This window comes from Camelina sativa, chromosome 8, assembly GCF_000633955.1.
Source record: "Camelina sativa cultivar DH55 chromosome 8, Cs, whole genome shotgun sequence".
Lineage (NCBI taxonomy): Eukaryota > Viridiplantae > Streptophyta > Magnoliopsida > Brassicales > Brassicaceae > Camelina > Camelina sativa.
Genome location: NC_025692.1, coordinates 17,830,020 through 17,850,658, shown reverse-complemented (window position 1 = coordinate 17,850,658; position 20,639 = coordinate 17,830,020). Strand labels below are relative to the sequence as shown.

The 20,639-nt window shown below is 37.8% G+C and overlaps 1 protein-coding gene, 1 long non-coding RNA gene and 1 pseudogene across 4 annotated transcripts; 1 reads left to right on the top strand and 2 right to left on the bottom strand.

Moving 5' to 3' along the window:
- On the bottom strand, positions 2-20,413 carry LOC104707404 (elongation factor Ts, mitochondrial). Of its 3 annotated transcripts, none has more exons than XM_010423749.2 (9): positions 20,307-20,413; positions 19,759-20,095; positions 19,510-19,682; positions 19,318-19,407; positions 19,019-19,193; positions 18,744-18,928; positions 18,517-18,642; positions 18,327-18,415; positions 17,972-18,223 (listed from the first exon to the last, which is right to left on the bottom strand). In XM_010423749.2, the coding sequence occupies exons 2-9, from the start codon at positions 20,069-20,071 to the stop codon at positions 18,184-18,186; spliced, it is 1,191 nt and encodes a 396-aa protein (XP_010422051.1). In that variant the 5' UTR covers positions 20,072-20,095; positions 20,307-20,413; the 3' UTR covers positions 17,972-18,183. The 3 variants fall into 3 exon arrangements, with proteins under 3 accessions (XP_010422052.1, XP_010422051.1, XP_010422050.1); XM_010423748.1 differs by having other exon boundaries at positions 20,202-20,322; XM_010423750.2 differs by lacking the exons at positions 17,972-18,223; positions 18,327-18,415 and adding an exon at positions 2-79 and having other exon boundaries at positions 20,202-20,322.
- LOC104707402 lies at positions 345-4,678 on the bottom strand (annotated as a pseudogene).
- Positions 16,256-17,737, top strand: LOC104707403. Its single transcript, XR_754644.2, has 3 exons — positions 16,256-16,332; positions 16,548-16,773; positions 17,101-17,737. It is a non-coding gene; the product is annotated as an uncharacterized LOC104707403 (long non-coding RNA).

Here is a 20,639-nt window from a genome sequence, read left to right as displayed (position 1 = left end):
GTCATACCTACATGAATCACTCTTACAATACAACAATCACAGGTGAACCCACCTCCTTGGACAAATTATCCACCAGTGTCTGTGGAATAGGAAGTCAAAAGTTCCATTAAACAAGCGATGACAAGCAATGCAGAGATAATCATGCGGCAAAACTTGGTGTTATAATTAGCTAAATCTACATACCTTAATGTTTATAGCATCGTTCACAATAAACTTTTGCTCCATTAATTAGAGCAACTTCTTCAAAATATTTATGGAGACTTGCCTGTACTTTCTCCCTGCCATATACCACATTTGACAATTGGAGATGGTCTTACATTAGTTCACATTTTACCCATTGGAGATGGTTTACGACATTAATTCACATTTTTACGAAAAATAATTTTTGAATTCAAGTGAAGCATCTTATTTTATTATACAAAAATCCAAGGCTGTAACTAGCTAGACTAAGCAGTGTATCCTCTCTGAAGCTGTCTCCTTCGGTTTCTCCTAGCCACTTGAATCTGGCGTAGCCTCCAATAGACAGAATCGTTCCTTATGGCTCTTTGGTCTCTATGGCTCCTTGGGAATCTCGAGAACAAGCTCGCAAGATCTTCAATATCTGCTACACTCAACCAAAACGCCTCCACGTTTGTGATACACTTAACAACTCTTTTGCTAATTACCAATCCCTTTGGTGGCATCTTTATCGTCGTCCCACCTGAAGGTATGCATCAAAACATATTAAGTGTCGTCATCTGAGTTTTTATAATTCTTTAAGTTTATAACCAAAAACTTTGAGATTTATGAACATGTAATAGGTTCAAAATTAGGGGATATATGTACCGGAGCGTTTGGTGCACAAGGTGAGGAGTTCTTTACCACAAACGTCGCCTTCCGACAATTGCATAACAGAACCGTCCTCATTGATGCTCTGCATCTCACCTCTCACTATGAATACCATTTTCTTAACTGGACCTTTTTTGCGTAACACTATGCTATTCTTTATGTATGTCCTCAATTTCAGCCTCTCATGGATAGCATCTATGATTGATTCATCCAGTGAAGAAAATATTTTCACCTGCAAACCCCATTAACATTTTAATAAATCTACCTCGGCCACTTTCAGCTTGGTTAGTCTGTGATATCATAACTATATATTACTTTGGTTTTAGCAGCAGTCTCTATATATACAGTTAAATTGTAGAAGTAGCTAGCTCTTTGAAACACTACGTACAGAATTGGGGTCTGATGTTTACCTTCTCGAGAAATTGGAAGAGGTATCGTCTTATATCTTTTTGAAGGTCATCAGGCAAATTCTCAAAGAGCAGTTCTTCGTTAACGCCTCTAGTAGCAGCCCAGTTGAACTGCTCAGCTTCTCGCACCCTCCTGAAAATGTTGAACAAACTCTATTCACTTAGTTTTATAGCTAGTGACACTACAGTTCAATATCAAAGGGATATAGTCCACATACTTTCTTATACCATCTGGCAACCGTCTATGGCTCATCCATTGCTCCACATCACGCTGTCTTAGTGTCATTTCCAAATTCCTTAGATGGACAAGTCAAAATCACCAGAGTATATACTTAGAAGACCAACCATGCAATTATGTCTTGAAATAATGAAATATCAACTTATGTACAGTGACGTAAATATGGAATATTTAATTGTCTACCTTTTACCAAGAGCTTGAAGAAAATTTTGCATATTACCAATAAGAAGTGCGAAAAGCAATAGTCCTAATCCGATGATACCCATAGTAAAAAGGACCTCCGGTAGATAGTAGCTTGGGACTTGGTTACCAGCAAGGGTGCTGATTTGCTTTGAGAATGATTAATAATAATAATAAAAATGACATTAATCAAGAGTTTTAAATATGTCAATCAATGTAAAATACTAATTGATTTCTTGTTTGTTTTTAGCTTACTCCAGAAAAAAAAAATCTAATTACCTGAAAACCCCAGAAGAGAGAGTAGGTGTATCTTGTGAGGATACTAGAATGATAGGTAAGCTTGGCTGCTTTTGAATAGATTCCATAAGGAAAACCATCATCTTGGAAACAAGCATCGAAATTACGACTTTCTCTCCAGATAGCTCGTTGTGACTCCGATACAATACTTCTATGATCACAATCAATAAGAAATTTAGGTTCTTCGACCTCAGAAATATTCAAAATAACACCCTGCATGCATCTCTTAACACTCTGAAAAGAGCAAAACAACGAGAACAAATCTTTATTTCACTTGATAGATATAATATTTAAAGAGAATCTTAAAAAACAATCTGACTTATATATATACCTGCAGACCAAAAAGGTACCAGCAAGAGCCAACAAAATGTCCAGCAAGCATGAAGGTGAGAAGATTAATTACAAAAGTAGCCCAAGTTGACTCAAATATGAACCCGGTTGGTGATTGTCCAGCAACAAATGGTAGAAGTCTACATAACTTTGGAATGTATTGGAAAAGAGCTGCAGCTCGTAAAAGGAGTTTCACATGGTTATTCTTGACTGAGCCCACCAAGTACTTTGGTATTATACATAATATCATTATCTGTAAACAAAGGAAGAAGAAATAGGGAGGTGTAAATGAACAATCTTCAAATAATAACCATTACTTAAAACCACCAGTAACATTCATTATGATACCTGTGGAAGTGGCATCACTATGAACAAATCAAGGAAAAACTTTCCTCGAACGTAATGAACAAATATGATAGATAAATTCACTTATACACATGACATAAAAAGCTTAGAATTTATGAATAATAATCTCAATAGTCTATCAAAATATCAATTTTCATTTTTTTTTGTCAACCATTAGGTCACAACAGGCTAACCCATTAGCCGAATCTCTTGGTGTGATGATCCTTCTACAATTGAATTTACTATTAGTCATTGAACTAAGGTCACTTCATATCAATTATCATATTTTATAACATTATAGTTTAAAATACAACATAACAATTGTTTTATAGAGATGAACTTAAAGATAAAATTTAATTTTTGAAAATTATACATAATATATATATATATATATATGTAAATTTATATGATTGTTAATTTACGATACTTACATACAGATTTCAAAAAAATTATACTTGTTCAACTTGGAGGAAGATAATTTTATTATTTTATAGATATGGAAATGGAAGAAGTGAGAGCATTAAAGCCAACAGCTGGAGAAATGTAAGCCAACGAAATATATACCTGAAGTAGAATGTTCATAAAAAAATATAAAATCTGTTACACTTCTGACAGCTACAAACGCGTTTGTTATCGGCCATTCAATCCCAACGCATCTTTGTATCTACAATAAGAAAAGGTAGATATGGTCAAAAAGGAAAGATAACAACATAGGAGAAGCAAACGATAAGAGAGAGAGATCATCTCTCAAGGCAAAAACATACCACGTCCACTTTTACAAGGAAGAAGAAGAGAGGATCTATAAAAATAGCTACCAAGCATGAAAGGGCAAAAAATTTGCTCCATCTTTTAACATTTTTGTTATGAGGATTCACGATTACAGTTAAGTATCCATTAACAAAGGAAGGAAATCGCCTAGCCCAAGCTTTAGCACCAGGAGTGTTACGGACCTAGCAAGAAAACAAAAAAGACTCTGTTTTAGTAAACATTACTTGAGCCTGAAGCTATTTTTTTGTTAATGCATGTGAAGTATACAAAAAATCAAAAACTTTACCGTGGAATCACAATCGGGAGAATCACTGGCATGTAGAGTTTGAGCTGCCTTACGGTTGTAATTAGAAGGGCAAGTGGTACAGTAAGGGTCATCGCACATTCCTAATTTCGCGTGTTTCGAAACTTTTTCATTGTCTGAGGAGTTTTTATGTTCGAGAACGTCAGAAGGATATCTCTCAACCTGAGAAGAGACACCAGAAGAAGTAGTAGAAGGATGAGGAAGAAAGAGAGGTTCAGGGTTGCGAGAAGAGGTATACGAAGGACCACTTACTTGAACTAAAGGAAGATGTCTCTGATGAGTTCGAAGAGGACCCGTGTAGCCTAAAACCACAGTTGAGTTGTCAAAGGAGGAAGTAGGGGTTGAGATGGAAACGCTACGAGCTCTGGTACGAGACGATGAGTCTGAAATTGGAAGCATGGGAATATCATCTTTTTCGTTGGCCGAAGCCATTTTTTTTAAGGGTTCAAGAAGAAAGAAACAAAAGAATCTGAGACGGAGGGAAGTTGGATGAAGGATAAATAGTTTGAGAGTTTTAATAGCTTAAGCCATTTTTTTAGAGAGATTAGCAATTAGATCTACTTTTCCTACATCTTTTTTCACTTACACCTAATTTCTACTCATACTATACTTTATTTATTGGCAAAATTGCCCTGCACTCCAGAACGATAATGTCCTCTCTTTCTTTTTCTTATTTTTTTTTCTCCCTCCTTCGTTGCTTGTTTTCTCTTTCTATAAGAAGAATCAATGAATATAGCAAAGCATTGTGTTTTTTACAATCAGCTAATCTTAGAAGCTTTTAACACGATTTAAAGTTGTTAAAGTCACCTAATGTTGGAATTTTCCAGATTTAATCCTCGGAAGTTTATGTAACCACTAGTGAAGAGTATCCAAGAGATGGATAAGGAGATAAAGGAGGCACAGAGAATATTCCCATCTCTGTACTGTGTGCTCCGTCCCAAAACCCCATCCAACTTGACGGTGTTAATGGACAAGCATCAGCCTGAGCTTGAACTTCTTCCCTCTTCACAGCTTTATGGCTGCTCAGGTGGCTTTCATCCTCTGTTACTTCCTCGTAGTTTAAAAGAAGCTTTGTCATAACCTCTTGCAGCTTCTATGGCCGAGTCAAAAGACCCTAACCAAACACGAACACCTTAAGCTGATTCGGGTATCCATGTAGAACCCAAAAACGAATCGCCTTCGCTCCGGTAAGTATCTCCGCCACTTCGACTCCGGAAACCTCCTCCGCTTTGATTCTCGTCGAAGTTGAATTGAGTATCAAAAATATTTGATTTGGAGAAATCTGAAAGAACAAGGTTATTGTTGGTGGTGGTTCCAGAGTTTGTCGTGATCTAAGGAATTTCATTCTGTATATCCATAACACCAAGTCCATATGTTCATTAAAGTTTTGCATTACTGTCCGAGTCTTGTGTCTTAAGATCTTATGAGTAATAGAGCTATCTTATGAATTTCTTTTTGCATCCAAACTGTCCTTGTTTGACACTAATTCTCAAGAAAAAATCTTCCCCACATCTCAGCCTTTGGAATGATAGACTTGTTCTACAAACAAAAAGGACCATGGAACAAGCATAAACACATTAGAATCAAACGAGAGTTTCAATGGTTGAACGGTAGCTATGGATCTGACCATGTGGATTATTAGCAATGGATACCGATCTACAAAAGCCATGTGGATGATAAGCAATGGATACCGCTAATGATAGTTTGTAACTATGAACATCTTTGTTCTAATCAATTGGTTAATGATAGTTTTGTAAAGGTATAGAGGAATAACACCACAATCTTCTGCTTGGAAAACGCCAAGCAAATGCTTTTACTATTTATTCTTATTAAACTCTTAATCGGTTACAAGAATAAATCTAAGCACACTTCTCTTCTCTATCTAAACTCTCACCAGTATAGATCTAAGAGAATTATCCAACACTCACCTTCTTAGCTTTCTTTGATCAGCCTTGAAGTTACAATCTCACGCAAAAGGTTTTTCCAGTGTTAGAGAAAAAACCTACCACACACTGCCCCATATCTTTTATATTCGATCACCCTAAAAACCCTAATAAGATCTTCAAATCTTCAAGTAAGGCAATTTCTTGTTTGCCACAATCTCACTTTCTTTAACCATCGCAAACGATATTCTCCAGATATCTTCTCTCCCGATTCTGCTTTATCTTCTTATTCCATCCAAACCGAACTTGCCACGTCAGCCGTGCTTCCTTGTCAAACTTCACTTGTCTGTTCTCAGATACGGAGTCCTGTGACCCAGCAGGTCCTCGTTCGAAACAACACTCTGATGCGCCAACTGCATCTACAATCTCCCCCTTTTTGACTCAGGTTGACAAAGAAGCACCCGATTTTCAAAAAACCTGACATGAGCAAAAACCACACAGAAAACACAAGACAAAGAAGAGAAATTGCTCCCCCACACAGTTAGCAACATAACTCCCCCATAACAGAACCGGTCATCCACTGGAATCATCCACTAGAATCCCCGTCACATCTCCCCCAACTTGTTTGGCAAACATGAGTCAAAAACACCCAATGAAGATAGATAACAAGTAGATGAGTCAACAAACTTACGAACCTGCAACCGTTGCATACGGCAGAATCTCAGCTGACAACCTCAGAGCCTTGCAAATCAAGTCGACGAAGCAGTATTGAAATATTTGGTGCTGTAACCACTCAAACAAACACTTAGTGCAGCAAAAACCTTCCGAAGAAGAAAAAACAACAATCATGCAAGTTAATGTATCCTATCATTCAGAAACTTCAAACTTCACAGAGAATTGTTGAGGAACCCAGAAAGAGATCAAACCATGATATTTTAATTTTAAACACATGGAACATACCTAGAAACCTCACCCAGTGAACTCATGCCAATGACTTGTATCGGCACACACCTCAAATACTACCACAACCTTTTGGATTGTCAAAGATCACCAGTCGACAATGGTGGCTAGACTTTCACACTGTCATGCCTTCAGTCCTTTCAATGTCAACCAAACATGCATAGGCAGCTGGAAATTCTTTGGAGAGATCAAGAAGCAAGATTTTTTTTTTTTTTTTTTGCTTTGATGTTTCACAGTGTTTGGGCTTGGGACTGCCATCTTATTGTGCTTCGAAAATCATGACATCCAGTGATAACACTTGGCTTAATCAATCACCAGCGTCAGCTTAACCTCTGAAAATCACACAAGGCTTTGTCTCTCCTCAGCTCTTTGACCTCCTAATGCCACGACAACGTTTTATAGGGACATAGACCATCATGACATGCAGCTATTTTCCACCCAGGCTTTAAGTACAAGACAACTACTAACCTCTTATATATCCTAGGATTTTTATGGCCTGATTTGATGCATGTTCCTAACAACCAAGACAGCACAAACTCAACAAAGAATTAGATTTCACAGATCCCAATGGACTTACGCAGATTAGTGAATATGGTAAATTCCAAGGGTTTAGTAAACAAATCAGCCAATTGAAATTCAGTACGGACATGATCAATCTCAATCAGTTTCCCCTCAACCAAATCCCTAGTGAAGTGATGTATGATATCTATGTGTTTAGTTCAAGAATGTTGAACCGGGTTTTTCGAGATGTTTATTGCACTTTGATTGTCACAGTGAATCAAGATAGAGTTAGAAACAATACCATAGTCAGCAGTCATCTGCTTCATCCATATTAGCTGTGTGCAACAGCTCCCCAAGGCTATGTACTCCGCTTCTGCTGTTGACAGAGACACACTGTTTTGCTTCTTGCTGTGCCAGGATATGAGATTGTTTCCCATGAAGAAGCATCCACCACTTGTGCTTCTGCGATCATCCACAGAACCAGCCCAATCAGCATCACAGTAGCCTGTTAGACTGGTGGTTGTGTCCTAGGTATAATAGATACCGAGTTCGATTGTGCCTTTGATATAATTGATGATCTTCTTTACAGCCAAGAGATGTGACTTCTTAGGTTTGGCTTGATATCTAGCACATACACCAACCGCTAAGCACATGTCAGGGCTGCTTGCTGTCAGATACAGAAGGCTACCAATCATTCCTCGATACAGCTTCTTGTCTACGTCTTCTCCTGCTTCATCCTTTGAGAGCTTGTCATTCACCCCATAGGTATCTTGGCCTCCTTACTGGTTGTAAGACCAAATTGAGTTATCAGACCCCTCGCATATGTGCTTTGAGACACAAATATGCCATCAGCTGACAAACTCATCAGTCATATTTTGGACAAACTGAGTGACGAGTTGCTGGCAAGTTGATCCAAAGACAATGTCATCAACATAGATCTGCACAAACATCAGGCCCTTGTCAAGACTAAGAACGAACAGAGTCTTGTCCACATTTCTGCGAACATAGCCTTGCTCCATAAGAAACGTTGTCAACCTCTCATACCAGGCTCTAGGTGCTTGTTTGAGTCCATACAGAGCTTTCTTCAGTTTGTATACATGCTGCGCATACTGTGGATCTTCAAACCCTTTAGGTTGCTCAACATAGACCTCCTCGTGAAGAATCCCATTAAGAAATGCATTCTTGACATCCATCTGATGCAATGTGAAATTTAATGCACATGCCATGCCAAATAGGAAACGAATGGATTCCAATCTTGCCACTGGTGCGAAGGTTTCATCAAAGGCGATTCCTTCTACTTGTGAGTAACCCTGAGCAACAAGGCGAGCTTTATTTCTCACAATAAATCATTCTCATCACTCTTGTTCTTGAAAATCCATTTGGTTCCTACCACATTAACATCCACCAGTCTGCTTGTGAGCTCCCATACGTCACTGCGAGCAAACTGTTCAAGCTCATCTTGCATAGCAGCTATCCAAAATTCATCGGCCAGTGCTTCTTTGTGATTCTTTTGCTCAACAGAGGAAACAAAACATGCAAACTGTACAACTTCAGAGTCTTGAGGCACTTTCTTAATGATTGATCGCTGTTTCTTCCCAGCCAGATGGAGAAAGTTAATCTGTTTTCCCCTGGTAACTCTTCCCCCCTGAATCTCGCCAATAACATCATTAGAGGAGTGATTCTGATGCACCTGAGAGACATCCGGAAGAGGACACACCTCAGAAGGAACACGGGAAGGTGTTGTGGAGGCTGGTGACTCGAGAATACTAGAAGATGATTCAGGAGCATCAGTTACCGAGTCATCTGGGTATGGGATTGGTATGAGCGAAACTCGCTGAAGAGAAATATCATCAAACACCACATTGACAGTTTCCTGAACAGAATGCATACGCTTGTTGTATACAGGGAAAGCAGTATTATTGCCAGAATAACCCAGAAACACCCCATCATCGCTCTTTGAATCAAATTTTCCTAGCTGATCTGTGTCATTTAAGATGTAGCATACACATCCAAAAACATGGAAATAGCTGACTGATGGAGTGCGACCCTTCCACAATTCATAGGGTGTCTTGGAGGTTCCTGGTCGAACATAGACTCGGTTGATAATGTAATATGCAGTATTAACAGCCTCATCCCAGAACTGTTGAGGAACTTGATTCCCATGAAGCATCGCTCTTGCCATCTCCTGCAGGGTTCTGTTCTTCCGTTCAACTAAGTCATTTTGTTCTGGTGTCCTGGGTGCTGGGAATTGATGCATAATCCCCTGAGCAGTGCAGAACTGATTAAACTGCTTATTCTGAAACTCACAACCGCGATCACTGGGTATTGCCTTGATAGCCCACTTCTCGCCTTTAATTTGAAGAGCCAAGATGCGAAAGCATTCTAGTGTGTCTGATTTTTCCCTAAGAAAACGCACCCATGTGTAGCGAGAGAAGTCATCGACCAGAACAAAAATGAATCGTTTACCCGAGAGGCTATTGACTCGAATTGGACCCATAAGATCCATGTGCACCAGTTCCAAAATACGCTCAGTGCGCACATTAGGAACTGCCTTGTGTGACACTTTTACTTGTTTTCCTTTGTTGCATGGTTCACACACAAAGTGTTGATCAGACTGGAGCTTAGGTATTCCTTGAACAATATCTTGATGCGCGAGTTTATGCTTGGTGCGTATGTTCAAATGACCCAGCTTCTGGTGCCACAACTCAGTGTTGGACACAGTGGATGCATGAAAGCAATGATTTGTTGATTTCCACATATAACAGTTATTACCTGACCGCTTGCCTTCGAGCTTCACAGATCCTCTTTGCAATCTCGTTTAGTGAAGGTAATATCCTAGCCTTCATCACACAACTGACTGACACTGATGAGGTTTGCCTTTAACCCATCAACTAAAAAGACATCTCTCAGACTAGGTTGTGCACTTCCGCCAGTAACACCTTTGCCTTTGATTTCTCCTTTTGCTCCATCACCGAAAGTAACCCGACCAGTAGACACATTCTCAAATTCTGACAGGTTGGTATGAGCTCCAGTCATGTGTCTAGAACAGCCACTATCAAAGTTCCATTTCTTTTGGTGAGAACCAAACTTACCCTCAGCTTGTGCTACATTACAGTACATACCACTCCTCTTGTCAAACAGTGGCTTGTTGATTGGTTGCATATCTCTAGGATAACTCACTTGTTGAGTGGTCCTTGACACTCGATTGTTGTACTCATAGCACTGTGCTTTAAAATGAGTTAGGTTTCCACAGTACCAACACCCGTTTCTCCGACTTCGTGAAACTTGATAAGCCAGTCCAAACGCCTGATGTGTTGAGTAGTGATTTGCAGCCAACCCATATGGATCAAATGACTGAGTCACATGCATAACTCTAAAAGTTGCTCGGTAAGAAGCCCGTATCCTCCTTTAAGAATGCACATTTCTTGCTTGGTGAACGTTGGTTTTAACTGGTATTGCTGCTTGTGTCTTTGGTTGGATGGATATAGCTTCTTTGTTATTTGTGTTAAGACCCTTGACAATCTTTGTGGATGTTGAAGCATCATTACCTTGATACCCAAGTACCCACTTAGTATTACCAATCCTCTCACCACTCAAAATGGTGTCAAGATCCTTTGTTCCTTTGCTCAGCATCCTGATGTTTTTAAGCTGCTCTTCCAGTTGCTTTTCAAGTCCCTGAGACTTAGCTCTTTCCTCCTCAAGATCTGAAGACAGCGAGTTGAACCTTGCCAGCAGATCTATCTTTTCAGCCAGCAGCACATCATACTCCTGAGTTTTCTGAACCAGACTTGAAATTATCAGAGTAACCTGTTCCTCAGCGGGTAGATCCACCTCATCATCTTCAGAGTCTGACACAACAGTTGATTGATCCTTCATTTCCTGCTCCACCACCTCATCTTCCTCAATGAATCCCAGCAGAGCCATATAGTTATTGAGAACTTCACCATCTTGCTCGTTATCATCAGAGTCATTATCACTCAAGACGACAAACGATTTGGATTTACTCTCTTTAGTAGGACATTCGGCCTTGGTGTGCCCATACCCTTTGCATCCATAGCACTGCATCTGCCCTCTGCGCTTGTAGGTAGGGCATTCTGCCTTGAGATGTCTGTATCCTTCACACTCCAGACATTGGCGCTCTTGCCTATCACCCCTCTTAAAGTCCCTTTCTAAATCACTTCTGACTGTAGATGGGGATCCTTTGTACTGACCACGCTCCATCTTCTTGAAAAATTTCCTAACAAGCAACCCAACTTTTTTTTCATCTGCAGTATCTTGTGTCTCAGCATTCTTCGGCGTTTCAACAGCCTTTAGAGCAAATTATCGTTCAGTGCGTTGTTCCTTTTTCTTCAGCTGCATCTCAAACGACTGCATCATCCCACCAACTTGACTGAACTTCAACTCATCTGAGTTCAAGGAAACATCAATGGTAGATCGATGTGGTTGAAACTTGTCTGGAATGCTCCTAAGAAATTTATTTACCAGCTTCTTGTCCTTGTAACGTTTTCCCATGATAACAGCTTCCTGTGCGATAGCACTCAACCGACTGTTGTAACTCGCAATGGTCTCACCTTCTTCCATGGAAAAATTCTCGAAATCTGAGGCCAGATTGTCCAGGCGTGTTGCTTTTACATTGCTAGTTCCTTCAAAGGTTACTTGGAGGATATCCCAAGCTTCTTTTGCAGCCACACAACCCTGGACACTATTGAACGGATCCAGTGGCAGGGAGTTGAAAATCACCGACAGGGCTTGAGAGTTGTGCTTCGCCTCAGCCTTTTCTTTTGCAGTCCACTGCTTTCAAGGTTTAAGCATCGATTCACCCTTGTCATTTTTCACAATTGGTTCAGTCCAGCCATCTTCAACAGCAAACCAGGCCTCCATGTCGATACCTTGAATAGCCTGTTGAACCAACACCTTCCAATGCCCATAATGCTTTGGATCAAGTTTCAGAACTTTCGGTATCTCAACAAAAGCTTGTGGTTTCTCCATACCTCTTGTCTCAAGATCTCACCTATTGAAAAGACAAGCAAGCTTTTATCAGGTGTCCGCTCTGATACCGATTGTAATAGAGGAATAACACCACAATCTTCTGCTTGGAAAACGCCAAGCAAACGCTTTTACTATTTATTCTTATTAAACTCTTAATCGGTTACAAGAATAAATCTAAGCACACTTCTCTTCTCTATCTAAACTCTCACCAGTATAGATCTAAGAGAATTATCCAACACTCACCTTCTTAGCTTTCTTTGATCAGCCTTGAAGTTACAATCTCTTGCAAAAGGTTTTTCCAGTGTCAGAGAAAAAACCTACCACACACTGCCCTAGATCTTTTAAACTTGATCACCCTAAAAACCCTAAAAAGATCTTCAAATCTTCAAGTAAGGCAATTTCTTGTTTGCCACAATCTCACTTTCCTTAACCATCGCAAATGATATTCTCCAGATATCTTCTCTCCCGATTCTGCTTTATCTTCTTATTCCATCCAAACCGGACTTCCCACGTCAGCCGTGCTTCCTTGCCAAACTCCACTTGTCTGTTCTCAGATACAGAGTCTTGTGACCCAGCAGGTCTTCGTTCGAAACAACACTCTGCTGCGCCAACTGCATCTACAAGTTTGTATCCATAATAATATGTCCACTTAGACTTGACCACAAACATAGTTATAAGTAACTTCTAAAATTAAAATCAAACACTCATGAATACTTGAAAAACACTCACGTATCGGTTTTCTCCCTTGCTAATGTAATTTATGTTTTCAAATTGGTCTTGATGTTGATGAAAGGAGAGGAGTACGAGAGTCTGACGAAGAAGACGGTGACGGTGAGGTTTTTCAACCGATGATGGATTGAAAACTTAAAATCAAAATCTTGAGTGTTTGATGCGTTGAATGGGGAGAGAGAGAGGGAGAGAGAGAGAGGAGTTTCTTTTGATGGAGAGAAATGAGAAGAAGAAGAAGATAGCAAATTGATGTTCAAAAAATAAAAGATAGCAGCTTTTTTGTTCTAAGTTTTCTTTTTCTTTTATACCTTATGTTTTAAAAAAAGAATTATGTGTAAAAATAAAAATATATTGGAAAGAGGTGAAATGATAATGGTATAAAGTATTAAAGTAAAGAAAGAAGAGGTTAGTTTAGTTAGAAGGGATAAAATGTAATTTTACTAAAGAAAAGTATATAATTAATAGAAAGTTGGTGTAATGGTGAATAGTTTTGGAAAAAGTAGGTGTAGGTGCAATATTTTCTTTTTCTTAAAAGTTTGAGAGTTTTTGTAAGAATAAATAGAGAAAGGAGACGTTGACCAAGTCGTCATTCGTCTTCGTCTTCGTAGCCCAAGTCAAGTAAGTGAATTATTGTAAATAAATATAAATGTGTGAATAAGAAAACCTTGTGAAGATAAGAACTTGGATGCTTCGTGGACGACAAAGAAGTTGCAGCTGGCATGGAAAGGATATTTTGTCTACTTGTGTCTGCTCACAAAGAAGTTGGGTTTGTTTGTCCAACCGCAATCAATATTAAGGGAGCAACACTGTCCTTTGGCAACAGAACACAAGTCTTAATTAGGTGAAGTACTGATAGAACTAGCTAACAGATCAGTACGTAAACAAGAACAAAGTTACCAAAGACAGTTTATTAGAAAAGTTAGATGTTTGATTTCCTCCTGAAAAAATCCTAAAATTCATTCTCAGCTCCTCCATCTCTTCATTAGGGTTTTATTTGAAGAGAAACTGTAAAGTAATAGTTTTGGGTAGTTTCTTTAGTAGCAATAAGATGAGACACAGAGCGTGAGTCTTAAGCTAAGGAAGAGTTTTAGATGTTCACTTGTATCAACTTATAATAACCCACTTTCTTCTTCATAGTGTTTGGATGTGGATCAAAAGATCCTAACTGGATGTATCACTTTGTTAATACTGTGTACCGAGTGAACAAATGCTTGTGTGTGCTCCTCTTATTTGCTCTATTTTATCTTCTTCATCTCCTACGGATAGCAGACGTGTTTAGTGTAGAATGGTTTGTCACACTGTAACGATACAACATGTTATTGTTAAACAAATAAAAAACCCAAAGCAAATGTGTGACTGGCTGTTATCATCCATCATCAAGCCACCTTCAATCTTATATCTATATGCTTCATCAAAAAAATTAAAGAAGTGAGAATGGACGACGAGCAGGGGAGACCCAATCAATCAACCACAACCAAAGTAAAGTAACTATGCTGCTCTACTATACATTACTCAGTGGTATTTTTATCTGTCACCACTTGTGGATTTCAGTGTTCTAAAAAGGTATAATTTTTTTTTTCTGGATGTGTCTTGTGAACTATATACTTGGGGAAATATACTTAGGTTCACCCCTGTATTCACCCCCTCTCCTTTCAACCAATCGGCCTTGAGATGGTTAGGGTTTAGATTTTACAATTAGAACAAAATAAGGAAACAAATTTTGTATACTTTTATTTAAAGAAAGTTAAATATTGGCTTGGTTTAGATTTTACAATTAAACGAGTTTATATATCGGTTTGGGTTTATAAATAAGAATTAAGGTTTAGATTTTATAATTAAAACGAAAGTATATGTCGGTTTAGATTTACAAATGAGGTGGTTAGGGTTTAGATTTTACAATTAGAACAAAATTATATGTCGGTTTGGGTTTACAAATGAGATTATTAGGGTTTAGATTTTACAATTAGAACGAAATTATATGTTGTTTTGGGTTTACAAATGAGATGGTTAGGCTTTATATTTTACAATTAGAACAACCTTATATATCGGTTTGGGTTTACAAATGAGATAGTTAGGGTTTAGATTTTACAATTAGAACAAAATGATATATCGGTTTGGGTTTACAAATAAGATGGTTAGAATTTATATTTTACAATTTAAAAAAAATTATATATCGGTTTGGGTTTATAAAAGAGCGGTTTAAGTTTCTAATTTTATAATAATGTTACAAATTTTATTTTCTTATTTTATAAGACCCCTAGGAATGAACCTAAATATTACTCACACTTGGGCAGGTGGATTAAGATCTTATTCAATGTGTATTAGTGAATAAGTTGATGTATAACTTATTTAATGTTTATTAGTGAATCAGTTGATGTATGCCTTATTTAATGTTTATTAGTAAATCAATTGATGTAGACTTAAAACTTTTCTGATTATGAGTTGATGTAGATAATCAGAAAAGTTTTGCTTTTTTCGAAAATCAAAAGGTAGAATAAAAGAACCGAGTTTTATTAGGCTTTCTACTTGAGTACAGCTTGATGATGTTAACCGTAAGATTAAAACAACATTGATCATGACCGTTGATCTGGATAATCGGTAAGACTAATCGGTTATGTGTCTTTTAAACTTGAACAAATAAACTTATTTATCATTATTTTAACCTAAAAATAATATTTTTTTCCAAACATTTTAATAAACATCTAAGCATATCCACCAAATAGTGAGAACATAGATTTATATGGTCAATGTCTTTAGTTAAGCCATACATTTGTGAGACTTATATAAAGTGATTGTTTATCATATTTTAGTATTCACCGAGACATTTTGTTTACCCGGCCTTTTAAACATGGCTCTTGTTACACTAAAGTCTCACCCACACACACCAACAAAACTAAATTAGAAGTAAAGAAACTGTTTGAAAATAGTTTTAAGGTGAGACATCATCAAAATAAATATGTGATCCATCATTTGTCTATTTTTCTAAGTGACCATTACAACCAAAAAACAATGTATTCATGTAAAAACCAAAAAACTATGTATGTAATGAATCTATATAAATTTGTGTTTGATGAGACATTACAATTTGGACACAATGAGAGAGGTGAGAGAGAAGAGATGTCAAAATTATTTTAGTATTATATATTTAGAGTACAAAGTAAGATGGAATTAAATAGGAGGGTGCTTGGTATTTAGCTAGAAAGTGTATGGGTCATTACACAAAATGTTGTGTATGTGCTATTAGATGTGTCTATAAGTGTTAAATTCTCTAATAAATATCATTGGGATGAGTCACAGCCCATTTATTATATCTTTTATACTACTTTCAGCCCATTTATGACTAACAAATGTGTTGAGCAGAGTGATCTGTCACACTGTAACGATACAACCTGTTATTGTTAAACGGAAAAATCCCAAATCAAGTGTGTGGCTGGCTGTTATCATCCATCATCAAGCCACCTTCAATCTCATATCTATATGCTTAAACTAAAGAAGTATGCTTCATCGAAAAAACTAAAGAAGTGAGAATTGACGATGAGGGAGACCCAATTAATCAACCACTACTAACGTAAAGTAACCACACTACTCTGCTACACATTTCTTGGTGGTCTTTTTATCTGTCACCACTTGTGGATTGCAGATTTCTAAAAATATGTTCCTTGTCTAATAAATATCATTGGCATGAGCCACAGTCCATTTATTATATCGTTTATACTATTCTCAGCCTATTTATTATATTGTTTATACAATTTTCAGCCCATTTATTATATTGTTTATACTGTTTTCAGCCCATTTGCGGTTAACGAACGTGTTAAGCGTGGAGTGGTCTGTCATATTGTAACGACACAACCTGTTATTGTTAAACAAAAAAAAAATCAAAGCAAGTGTGTGGCTGGCTATTATCATCCATCATCAAGCCACCTTCAATCTCATATCCATATGCTTCATCGAAAAAACTAAAGAAGTGAGAATGGACGACGAGCAGGAAGACCCAATCAATCAACCACTACCAAGGTAAAGTAACCACACTACTCTACTACACATTACTCGTTGTTTTTTCCTCTGTCACCACTTGTGGAATTCAGTGTTCTAAAAATATGTTCCTCGTCTAATGTAGTTTCAAGCAATTCCATTTCCAATATAAAAATCTTGTGAAATATATACTAGGGTAGGTGGATTAAGACCTTATTAGTGAATCATTTGATGTAGACTTAAAAGGTATTAAACTTTTTTTTTGGATATCTTGGCTGATTGATTAAGTTAATTATATGTAATCAACATTAATGTTGGATTAGTTTCACAAATGCCCTTTTTGACTGATGTTCAAAATTACTTGTGCAGACAAGATCTGGTAATCATGAGGGGTTGATAGATACGTACGCTGTTCAGTGTGCAAGGTGCTTCAAATGGAGGAAAATTCATACTCGGGAAGATTTTGAGGAGATTAGAATGAGAGTAAAAGAAGAAGAGTTCGTGTGCGAGAAGATTGAAGCTGTGTCATGTCTTGATGTTGGAGAGCTAGAATATGACTACTACAATATGGGTCATGGACAAGCCTGGCGTGACAAAGACACCAACAGGGTTTGAAAGGGAGATAGTTTTGAGGAAGGACAACTCGAGAGTGGATGTGTACTACGTCACTCCGACAGGGAAGAGGATGAGGACTCCTAATGAACTTGCAGCCTTCATCAATGCAAATCCGGATTTCAAGGATACTCCGCTTAAAGATTTCACTTTCACAGCCCCAGTAGTAATGGAAGAAACTGTACCGGGTGGTAAACGTAAGAGGATCTCCAAGCCATCCAAGGAACATGAGTAATTTGAGCTACCAAGCTTTTTCGAGTCTCCAAACTTGATTAGCCTTTGGATTTCTTAATTTGATATGCTTTTTAAACCTCTCTCTGACTCTGGCTGGATCTTTATATTTCTTGTGAAAGATGACATTTCTCCTCTTTTCATTATGTCATACCTACATGAATCACTCTTACAATACAACAATCAACTAAAAGACGATGAGGAGAACAAGAATTATAAAAAAATCCCTCAGTATGTACAAATATGACAAAATGTTTCTATAGCATAGAGACTGGTTGGGCGGACCTAAGCATCATAGTCTAGCTCTGTATACTCAAGCAGCGTATAAGTACAGTCCATAGGTAAGTGGACAGATATAGAAGTGAAGGATTTTCTTTTGTATAATGATCTTAGTAGGAGAACACAAACAATGGTAATTGTCATAGCTTCCGAAGGTACAATCATTGATCTTATTGCCATATTGTGTGGCAAAACTGACGGTTTTTATAACAACAAAATTATGGGAAAGATTCTGTAATCTCAAGATGGCACTGAAGCCATGAATTCTAAAGCACCCAAAGAAAGAAAGTGGTCTGTAAATCTAACACATGTCCTTGATCCATGTCTTCTTCAAGCAGTTTGAGCAACAGGTTCATCAGATGCTTCAAGCCTTCAAAAAAAAACAAAACAAAATATCCACAACATTCATAAGTTACTGATGTAACAACAATGATTAGTCGTACTGGACATATACGGGTCACAGTTACATTTACCTTTCGATTCCTTCTCCAACCTCAACTCTCAGAAAATTGGAAACCTTCACAGGTGAGCCCACCTCCTTGGACAAATTATCAACCAGTGTCTGTGGAATAGTAACTCAAAAGTTTCATTAAACAAGCGATGACAAGCAATGCAGAGATAATCATGAGGCAAAATTTGGTGTTATAAGCTAAATCTACATACCTTAATGTTTATAGCATCGTTCACAATAAACTTTTGCTCCATTAGAGCAACTTCTTCAAAATATTTACGGAGACGCCCTTCCACAATCTTCTCTACAGCCATCTGAGACTTGCCTGTACTTTCTGCCTGTCATATACAACACATTTGATAAGCAAACTTTTCCCCACTCGGGTTGTGTCTATTTACAAATTACAGCTCAGTTTCATAAACAATGAGGTGACGCTGACCTGAGACTTCAGAATCTCGCGTTCATTTGCTATTGCTTCTGAAGAAACTAGGTCTTTGCTTAAAAATAAAGGCTTTGCTGCTACAACATGCATAGCCAGTTCTGAGCCTACACGCTGAATAGCCTCAAGTTGAGTATTTTCACCTTCTACTTCGAGAGATACAATCCCAGCTATACGACCCAACCCTATTCTCATATATAAAAAAATAGTTAGAAAGGCACATAAGGTTACCATAAAAATGAGATTAGAGACAAAGGGAAGGGAACAACTAGTACCTGGTTGAGGACTTGTGTGAAGATATGCAGAAAGGACACCTGCTGAAGATTTTGACAACAAGAAACCTCTCCTAAATTTCACGTTCTCTCCCATAATCGCAGCTACTTCAGTAACAGCGTTTGAAACCGTTGTTTCACCACTCACTTTTGGATGATCCAGATTAAGCTTAAACTCCTGAATAGCATCCGTAAGAGTGATTAGAAATGAAAACTGGATATCAATATCTCAGATAGTGCAAACATCAACCCACGATGTTAAAGAAATGAAAGGAAACAAGAGAGTACATCAAAAAACCTACCTCAAAAAGCTCAGGTCCAAAAGGGAAGACACCAGAAACTTGCTGAGAACTAGTTTCAACCAGCAAAGCATGTTTTGCCATAGCTAAAGCCTGCAAAGACATGTCAAATTTGTGAGAACAAAAGGAACGAAAAGCCCATCATTCAGCAATAATAAATAAAGCATCCCATGAGAAATTGTTATGGGTACTAACCAAGTACTGGAAAATCTCATTTCTAGCAACAAAGTCTGTCTCACAGTTAAGTTCAATAACAGCAACTTTCCCCTCATTTTGAGCAACCGCAAGCATTCCTTCAGCAGCTGTCCGTGACGACTTCTTCGAAGCCAATACTTTCCCTCTCTTTCTCAAATCCTTCTGAGCAGCATCTGTGTCAAATCCAAAAACTCCTACTTATAAACACAACACAAAAAAAAGATCCAAGGTCCAAGGTTCAAATCTTACCAAGGTCCCAATTGCATTCAACAAGAGAAGCCTTGACATCTTTAATAGGAGCACTAGTTCTTTCCCTAAGTTGCTTGATAAGGCTCATTTGGTCAGATACAGCAGGAGCTCCCGAACTAAAACTCCGTAAGAAGTTCCCAAAACCACGAACAGGGCTTGTGGTGTATCCAGACAACAATACAGAGCTCTTGTTCTGAGACAAATTTTCCAATTTGCTTGCCACAGTAGAATACTCATTCCCAGAACTAAACCTACCACTAGCACTATAATAAAAGACTCCAATTGGTCTTCTCACTGCCCTAGCAAACGCCATTTTTATATTTCCAAAATCACTTCTCTGCATCCAAAACAAAAAACCCTCAATTTCATTAGTATAAAAATCATTCCTTTAGATCATTCAGAAACAAAATCAGAACTTTAGAGAATCAAACGCATGTCTTAACTGATTCTCTTCTACCCAAAACCCCTTAAGTATAGACTAGCTTGACTAGAAGTAGAAATAGATCGCCATGAAACGAGATCGAAATAGCTTAGAAATGGAAGCTTACCCGGCGATGATGGAAGAGTTATTTGGTTACTGGAATTACGACGGCGATGGTTTTGTTAAAAAGGGGTTTAAGATAATGAGTTCAGGCCCATTAAGAGTTAGTAATGTCCCTCTTTTTTTGCACAGTCTGGTTATATTTGTTCTCTTACTGAAACTTTGCATCCTTCACTGTGAATTAGTAATTTGTTGTCTCAGAAACTAAAAATATTTTCGATACCAAGTGAAGAGTGAAGAGTGAAGACCATAACCAAGATGGAGCAAGAGACCTTGGTATCGTTTATTATATGCTTGATCAATCCTATACTATTTGCAAAACTCTAAAAGTATTTAAAGG